The sequence below is a fragment of the Neolamprologus multifasciatus genome, chromosome 6 (assembly GCF_963576455.1).
Source record: "Neolamprologus multifasciatus chromosome 6, fNeoMul1.2, whole genome shotgun sequence".
Lineage (NCBI taxonomy): Eukaryota > Metazoa > Chordata > Actinopteri > Cichliformes > Cichlidae > Neolamprologus > Neolamprologus multifasciatus.
The window spans coordinates 10091343-10100012 of NC_140444.1; the positions used below are offsets into that span (position 1 = coordinate 10091343).

Here is an 8670-nt window from a genome sequence, read left to right on the forward strand (position 1 = left end):
AAGTAAAAAAAACTGGGTCATCTTCCCGAAGGGGCCGAAAACGTCGCCGGACTGGAGCTAGAATGAACGGAATGGTTTGGGGATTCCTTCATCACCTGCCACGCGTCATGGAGTCCGACAGCAAAAGTTTCCAGCCTTGGCGAGACTACATGGGACTGTGTGATACAATCCGAGATATCCTGGGTCGCAGCACCGTCTCCGAGTCCTCCCAGCCTGTGTCCAAAGCTCATCACACGGAGTGTGACGACATGAGTCGAGCTATAGTATCTGTGGGCATTAACGCAGCTCGCCAAGGTGGCCTCAGAGCGGAGAGCGCGCCGGATCCCTGCTCCCGCGAATGTGCACTAATGCGTTCCCCTGCTCGCACGGATCCAGTGGATGGTGTGGCGTATGCACCAAACGCAATTGATCTGAAAGTGATGCAAAACCCGCAGGGCTCCCGGGGGCCAAAAGATCGAAAGAAGACGAGTCGTTTCAAAACACCTGAGGCAGTCTTACCCACTCCTGAGCGCATGTTCTGCAGCTTTTGTAAACACAACGGAGAGTCTGAGCTGGTCTACGGATCCCATTGGCTGAAGAACCAAGAAGGAGATGTTTTGTGTCCCTATCTGCGCCAGTACGTGTGTCCTCTGTGTGGAGCCACGGGGGCCAAGGCTCACACCAAGCGCTTCTGCCCCAAAGTGGACAGCGCATACAGCTCCGTGTACGCCAAGTCCAGACGCTGAACCAGCAGGTGGCAAGGAGCAATAAGACACTACACAGAAGGCAGGACCCTCGTTTCGTTTAGTGTGACTTTATTTTTTCTATTTGTGTATTTATTTTAGCACTAGTGTGGTTTTGCTTTTGTGTGCTTTTCATTTGCATGCTTTGGTTCGTTTGCTGTGTAGCTGATTAGAGTTTCTTTGCAGCTGGTCCTGCCAGCCTAAAATACCTCAGCTGTTTGGTGTTTGGATTTGAGAGGCACTTTCAAGAACGACTGCCAGATTTTATGTTTGGGAGGAGACATGTTTCAAAAAAATTAATGTATGTTTCTTTTACATACTTTTAAAACGTGGCCAGCTGATGTCCAGTTTCATATTTCCTGTCCATGCATTGAAGGATTATAACACTGTCAAACATTATAAGAGATGCAGTCATCATTAATAACTCTACTAAAACAGGTAAAGCATTATGTGACCATGTCAGCATTTTAAATTTTTAAAAAATGAGTGACTTGTTCTTGTTTCTCTGATGTGTGCAAGTAGGCCTCTGTTCTTGAGGATAGATTATTTTATTTTGAAAACTAATTGTGGCTTTTCTAAAAAATGTTAACGCCGTTGTAACTCTTCTGCCTTTGTGGAAAAAGTCTGAAAATTTCTCTGTGGATATTCTTGTGTGCTAAAAAGTCATAAATAACTAAATTGGTTAAGTTTATTTGCATTCTATGTTGTCAATTTTGAATTTTTTTTTGACATTTTAAATGAGCCATGTTCAAATTAATGTGACTAAATCACCAATGACAAGACACATGTAATAAACATCCATCTTTATTTGGGAAGAAGTGGAATGAGTCATTAAACTAAAAAAGCAAAACAAAACTGAGCTGCAGTTAACACCAGAACAGTAAACACTTTAAAACATGTGTTCTTTACCAGTGAACCACTGGGGCAGCATTAAAATAAGGACTGAAGAAACCTGAAATAACTCTCTTAACGAGTTGAGCTCCTTGAACTTTTACTGCTACGGCGCAGGCTCTCCAGCTCTCGATGAGCAGCCATAACTCTCCGACTAGAAGAAAGATGGAGGACATTTATTAATTTTCATTCATGACAATTTAACTCTGTATCCGTCAATCTGCCGGGTGGGCTACAAGCGTCATGGACACCCAAGCTTGTAAACTCAAGAATGAGATGATGTAGGACTTTAAGATAAATCCCAGAGAAGCATCTGTTAAAAATCTCAGACAAGTTCAAATCCAAATGACTTTGACCTTAAGGTCAGAGGTCAACTTCTCTGCAAATCACCTACGATCTTCAAATTTGTACCATAGGTGCATCTACTGGGAGGCTGAGAGAAGCCACTATTATATTTAATTTTGTCAGCGATTCTGTTTTACCATCCTCAACCCGCCGTGCATGTCGACGATGCACAACAGGTTGAGGAATTCATGGGGTTTACTGTTTTTCTATATAATGTCAGTGAGAGTAGATGGCCCTACTTTGGTCATCTCAGGCACACAACTGTGGCTTTTTTTGTGTGGGGCACCCAATCAGAAGAAAACTGCCTTGCTTGGAAGAGAAAGGGAGATAAAACATTCATTTTTTTTGGACATGTGCAACCTACAAAGTTGCTCTAGTGAAATTTTGGAGTTAGAAAATAGAGCAAGAACTGACTTTTAAGTGACTGGTTTAAAGAATGGGAGAGGTGTGTAATAACAGATAAATGTCATGGACTTTAAAGGATTATTCAAGCAAATTTGCCACTTAAATGTCGGTCTCTCTCACATCTACATACTTTCTCTTGCTCATCTTTGACCAGACGAGATCTACAGCTGGCAGGGTTGACCACACATGCTTTACCCCCAACCAATCACAGCAGGGAGGCGAGTATAAAAACAATTAAACTGACTAATGGTAGTGAAAGTCAAAAGTTTACCTATAGGAAGAGACGCTAAGACGCTGGTAGCTGAAAGAAGAATAGCATGTACTAACTTGAGAGAGGAGAGTTCTCTGATAAGTCCGCAGATTAGGTCTGTACCATCTTCATCACAGTCTGAGGAATCAGGGTCTTCCTCTTTCTGCATCGCCTCATCCTCACTATAGAAACACAAACATCGGAATAATTTAAAAATAGAGTATTTGAGACTATTTTTTAAAACAGTTTCTTGAATATTGAGTAATATTTGCACAGTAGAGTTGAAAGATACACATACAGAAACTTGTACATCTGAAGCATCCGACTGTTCGTGTGTGCAGTCTTTTGTGTATCAGCGGATGTACTGCTTATTTCTTACATTAGAACGATGGTGTTCAGCTGGGAGTCCGACACATAATCTAAGCACCCAGATCCAAACGAGTCAGCAGTGAGGGAGAGTGTCTGCGAGCGATCAGCGTGAACAGCTGAAGGACCAGCAGCAGGTTCATCAGGATCACGCTGTATTTATAAACACAAAGAAACAAAAACAATAAATAAATGCTCTTTCCACATGATATGAATTAAGTAGCTATTTTATGTTGGGCTTATTTTCAGTTAATTAATTTCATAGTTTAGTTTTTTAAATATTAAAATAATTAATTTGTCAAATTAACATCACAAGTAAAGAGAACTCACTGTAAATCAACACAGATAAATACTAGAAACACACAAGATTGAAACATTTGTTCTTGATATTTTTAACATAAATGACTTATAATTTTACACACAGTTTAATCAATAACTGATTAAGAGTTTCAGCACTAATGCCCAGTGCTTTTACTGGTGGTGCATAAGTGTGAAAGACTGTGATGACATTATAAACTACATTAATGAATCATTAAGGGGAACAAAAGGGCAAAATAAGAAAGATTTAGTCCTTTAATCCTTAAAATAGAAGAAGAATAAAGTTGAAATGTGGAGATTAAAATTGTTGTTTCAGGTCATAGACGTGCCACGGCTGCTACAACCTCTAAAAAATTATTTGTGCTGATGAGTTAGTGAAATCATACTTGCAAAATTAAATAGCTGGCAATGGACAGGTGCAAGGATATCGATGGCTACGCCCTCATGCAGTACAGAGGGGAAACAATGGCAGCTGAAGCTGTTTCCCTAGCTCATCTACACAGGGCATTTTGTAGAGCTTATACGAGCTGTGGAAGTTGTTTGACTTGAAACAACAACTGTAATCGCCACATTTTGACATTATTCTCAAAATAATACTCTTGTTGCATAACAGTCTGTTCCTTCCCTCCGTTTTAGGTTTTAGCACCACTACTTACACTGTCTTTCCTCTCTGAGACACTGGGTGTTGCTGCAGTCTCACAGATTTCCACAGAGCCACAGTTTAATCCTCCCATTCGGGTGTGTGAACAGGAGGCATTTTTATCAGCTCCATCACCACTGAACACATTCCCGCTGATCTCTTCCTCCTTCTCATCTCTTGTTCCAGTAACACTGTCCACCTGCAGAAGGAGAGCCTGGCCATCACTCTTCTCATCTTGACTTGTGCAGAAAGACACGGCAGAGCTGCAGTTTGCTTCTGCTGAGCCAGCTTCCTCTTGATTTTTAGGTACTTCAGCCATAATTTCATTGGTACAAACTTTGAGTTCTTGGAGTTTTTGGCTGCCCAAATCCTCCCCTGCTTCTTTTTCTGTGAGGTGATCTAAGTCACCGACTTGCTCTGAATCAGTAACTATGCCATCTTCACGCTCACAACCTTTTCCCTCTGAGCAGCCGGAGTCGAAACCAGCGGTGGAGCCATCTGAAGGACTGACAGCAGCACAGGCTTCACTTTCTGCTCTGTGTGTTCTCAAAGAAAGAAATGACAAATTAGTATCTCTTGTATTTTACATATACAAGTCAGTTTTAAAAAGTCATTTGAATTTTTATAAACCTCTTCTGAAACGGTTATTTGACATCTTGACTCGCAATGAAAACAGCACTTTGCATTCTTAATTTTTCTCTTTGTCCTGTGATTTTCAATTCTGGAAAATAAAACTGTCTAAACTGAACTCCAACTAATCATTAACTGAAGTTCATGGTGTTTAAATTTTAAATGAGCAAAACTGTTACGTGAAACCTCTCTTTTAGGTAAAATATAACTAATGTAACAGTAGTTGTGTTAATGTTCCTTTCCAACACTGCTGGTTGCTAAAACAGTGTAAAACTCTAATAAATGTAAAAATGTAATAAATGTAATATTACACTTACCTTTCATCTCCTTTACAGTGACTAGGCTGAAGCTTTATCTCGTCCTCTCTCAGCTCCCCGTTCTGCCCGTCTGCTGGGATGGATGGAGGTGAGGATGGTAACGGGAGTGAAGATGTGTTTTCTTCCACAGTCACAGGTTCAGCTGTGTTCTCGCAAATAGGTTTCTCCTCTCTGTTTTGCTCGTTTTCACGCTTTTGTGTCATTAAAAAATGACTCCGCTCCTTCTCTGTCAGGCCACACATGCCCATCCTTCGCTTTTTCTTGGCTGGCAATCCTGCTACCGACCCCTTTGTGACATCACCCAAGCACACGTTGGTAGGTTCTTCTGGGCCAGTGTGTTGATTGCTCTCCACATCAGAGTTCTCCTTTCCATTCAAAGCAACCGGGCAGGACTGGACATCTTCTTTGGTGATAGGCGAGAAGACCTTGAGCTGATCTGTGCGTGTGTCATACAATGATCTGTTACATTCATCTAAATCCATTTCCTCCTCATTTGTTCCACTGTTGTTGGTGAAATTTTCAGAAAGTACTTGAAGGTCCTCCAGCTGAGAATCATTTTTAGGATTGTTAGCATCTTGCTCTTTAAGTTCCACATTTGTAAAGCAGCCTGCATCTTCTTCCTGTTTTGTGGCACAGGCTTGATCTGCTTCCTGCTGATTTGTAGTCTTAGCACATTCCTGAGCAAGAGACTGAGGACACTGTGGTGGTGTGGAAACTACTGCTGTGTCATACTCTTCAGCATCCTAAAGTTAAAGAAAAGACAAAGAGAATCAAGCAGCTTGTCTTAATGATATGAGAATGTAGGTTCTGTTTCAATCACCTAACGTACCTGTTGATGTGGAGCCTGAACATCATCGGTTAGAGAAATGTCATCACTTGGACATTCCCTCTTTCTAGACCTGAGTGACCGAGCCTGGGGTGGAGCTAAGCCTTCTTAAAACAAAGCAATCCGTTCAATTAATCAAATACTGTGGAGAAGAATCACTACATATACTCACCATTAACATTTAGTTGGTGCTATGTCAAAGAGGAGAGTCAAACCCTTTTTAATTCTTAAGTCACATACAGCAAGTTTAATCACAAGTAGGCCAGACAAGTAAAATTACTATATAATACCTTATATATCCTACTATCCTACTAATAATACAGTTTAAAATGTATTATTAGTAGGATTATTCCAAAATGTTTTTCCTTTATTACTATTTATCTTGTGTTAGCCTTCTGTAACAGGAGTTACAAAATAGTTTATACAAAGAAATGGCTTGTTGTTTTGTGACTCTGCATTATTGTACCTAATCAGTAATAATCAATCCAGTCCTTTTACTTCACATAAAATATCATTATAGATGATGTTATATTTCCTGCTTCCCTCTTAGCCAGAAATCTCTTGAAAAAATATTTATGTCAATGAGAGTTTTGTCTATAAATAAAGGATATATAAAAGTCACTTTGCCAAAAACTGATTGCAATATCTACTTTGTGGCAGAAATGTTCTTTCTGGACAAAAATGACTTCTTTTTTTTTTTTATCATTCATCAGAGATATGTTGAGATATGTTTGGGAGATCATAGGCCAACAAGTCATTTACAACAGTTTCAAAATTCAAAATCAACTTATTTTATCAATCAAAATCAACTTATTTTAAACCATAATTAATCGTATAATTATTTATATTCGGCGGCTAAATTAGCAAATATCTGTGTCAGAAGCATCTCCTGTTACCACTGCTGTTGATCTTCGTTTTGCCTTTCGCCATCTCCTCCTACGAGAAAGATAAAGACGTGAAAATATCAAAGATATATCAGCTGATAAGCCAGCTAACTTAAGGTTATGCAAAAGAGTCAGCTAACTGTTAAAAACATTTTTCTCGAAACAAATGTATTAGCTAGCTAACAAACGTAAACTTTGCTTACTCAATGAGAAAACGTACAGATAATCGGACCACCGATTAAATGTGTCTGCTTACATTAAGTAATAAAAAATATGGGGATTAAATAACTCCTGTGACAAACTGACGACTTTTTTTTTCAACTGACTTTTTCTTCCCACGGGGACATACATCCACGCACCAGAAGCACGGACCGTGTGCTTACGTTTTACGTCAGTGATGGACGTGTTTCGTCAACACTTGAAGCTGATTTCAAAAGCAACTCAGTTCTCAAAGACCCGCAGATGTTTCCAGCCTGGTACAAAAACGTTTCGTGGCACTTTCCCCATTTCACAAAAGTTGTATTGAAGTAAAGTATTTTTTTTTAATATAACTTATCCATCTGGAGTCAAATAAGGCCTGAAGTAAAGGGCTTTTGTTAGCAGGGGTGTTCCCAGAATCTTAAAACACAGGACTTTCAATCTAACTGATAACAGCACAATAATAGCACCTTTTAAAATTAAATTTATATATTTTATAGTAAACTGAATACTAAATGTCAAACATTTTCTTCCTAAAGCTTAAAGTCTCACAATTATTTTTTTAAGCAACAGGAGTAAAACCTTAAGAAAAAAAGTAAAAATGTTTAGTTCAGTTTTTAAAGTCAGTTTAAAGTAGAAGCTCTGAGACAAAGGCCAGTACTGGCCTTCTACTTCCATTGTGCCATAATGGCCCTTTTACTGTTTTTTAACTGTCACGTCTGTCTTGTATTTTGGAAGCTCACCTCTTCTTCACCTTTCCTGCTCTTTTGCTTATCAATCTGCTGCACTCTTAATATCCTCTTTCTCCCTGTGAGGAGTTTGAATGTTCTCTCTATGTTCTTTTGGATTTTTCTCCGGGTATTTCAAATTTTTTCCAATATCCAAAAATATGCACCTGACTGAAAATTCTAAATCACCCACCTGATTTGGCTACTAATTTCAAAATAAATCTGATCATCTGAACATTAAACCAATGCTTATATGTGATTTTCTCTAAAATATGAATTGGTTTGCAGGAAATCTAATTGACCAATAGATGGTGGCAAAAACACAGATGAACGAAGCAGTTACTAGTTTGCGCTTAAAGATAACATTTAATAATATATACTACTAAGAACTACTCGATAGATTAGACATAAAAGTTTAATATCTCTAGATGAAGGAACAAAAAACTCTTTTGATGTTGGGCTCACAGGTGATGAAACTGTACAAGTAAAGTAGGGAGTAAACTTTTTTCCCTTGTTTTTGTATTACTATATTGTCAGTGATGTACTTATGAGAGTAAAACAAGATCGGAACCTGCTTATCCTCCTGTAATTTCTGCCCACAGCTCCACTGATGTGACCATACCATTTTGTGAGGGGCATGCCTCACCCCTGCTCTCACTCCTCAGCACCAAAAACTCAAAGATAGTAAAAATCTATCCAGGTGGCATCCCAGCTTTCCACAGAGTAGTAGTTATTTTTATTTTTAAAATCCATAACTCCACCTGAGTTGAATGCTATCATTAGAAAAAGTGAATCAGAACTACTGAGCATTCTTACAAAGTGCTTTTTTATTACTTCATAGACTTCATATACACTTCTGAAATTTTCAGATTGTGATCCTTGTGGAAATGCTGATGTAGCTTCGGGGACAACGTTGACAGGAATTCTTATTATGTCATAAATTTAATGGGTCACTGAAAGCCTCCCACACTGACAGATGCATGGTTTCTCTCTTGTGTGGGTATGCCGTGTCTTCAGATTTGTTGACTGGGTAAAACTCTTTTCATCACAAGAGTTGTGTTTTTCTTCACTCAGGCTATACAGATGAATATTAAAATTGCATAAATGACTGAAGCTTCCAACGCTGGTCACAGACGTGTGGTTTATCTTC

The 8670-nt window shown here is 39.0% G+C and overlaps 2 protein-coding genes across 13 annotated transcripts; one reads left to right on the forward strand and one right to left on the reverse strand.

Annotated features, from left to right (window-relative positions):
- Positions 1 to 62: 62 nt before the first annotated feature.
- nanos3 (nanos homolog 3) lies at positions 63 to 1265 on the forward strand. The gene has a single exon (XM_085162209.1). The coding sequence runs from the start codon at positions 63 to 65 to the stop codon at positions 723 to 725; it is 663 nt and encodes a 220-aa protein (XP_085018335.1). The 3' UTR covers positions 726 to 1265.
- A 35-nt stretch (positions 1266 to 1300) lies between these two features.
- Positions 1301 to 7225, reverse strand: LOC146516420 (uncharacterized). Of its 12 annotated transcripts, none has more exons than XM_085162198.1 (9): positions 6798 to 6970; positions 6607 to 6646; positions 5714 to 5817; positions 4885 to 5627; positions 4466 to 4473; positions 3954 to 4435; positions 2993 to 3132; positions 2691 to 2795; positions 1301 to 1767 (listed from the first exon to the last, which is right to left on the reverse strand). In XM_085162198.1, exons 2-9 carry the CDS (start codon positions 6638 to 6640, stop codon positions 1689 to 1691), a joined length of 1695 nt encoding a protein of 564 aa, XP_085018324.1. In that variant the 5' UTR covers positions 6641 to 6646; positions 6798 to 6970; the 3' UTR covers positions 1301 to 1688. The 12 variants fall into 12 exon arrangements, with proteins under 12 accessions (XP_085018324.1, XP_085018323.1, XP_085018325.1 ...); XM_085162197.1 differs by having other exon boundaries at positions 4466 to 4482; XM_085162199.1 differs by having other exon boundaries at positions 3954 to 4136; positions 4275 to 4482.
- Between the last annotated feature and the right edge of the window lie 1445 nt (positions 7226 to 8670).

Excerpts from the sequence above, each read along its gene's own strand:
- nanos3 (XM_085162209.1), top strand. The coding sequence starts at position 63 with ATGAACGGAATGGTTTGGGGATTCCTTCATCACCTGCCACGCGTCATG.
- LOC146516420 (XM_085162191.1), bottom strand. The coding sequence starts at position 6,640 with ATGGCGAAAGGCAAAACGAAGATCAACAGCAGTG. Across the intron at positions 2,796-2,992 it reads CTGAACACCATCGTTCTAAT|TGAGGATGAGGCGATGCAGA; the intron begins GTAAGAAATAAG and ends GTGTTTCTATAG. Across the intron at positions 1,768-2,690 it reads AGAGAACTCTCCTCTCTCAA|TCGGAGAGTTATGGCTGCTC; the intron begins GTTAGTACATGC and ends TCTTTCTTCTAG.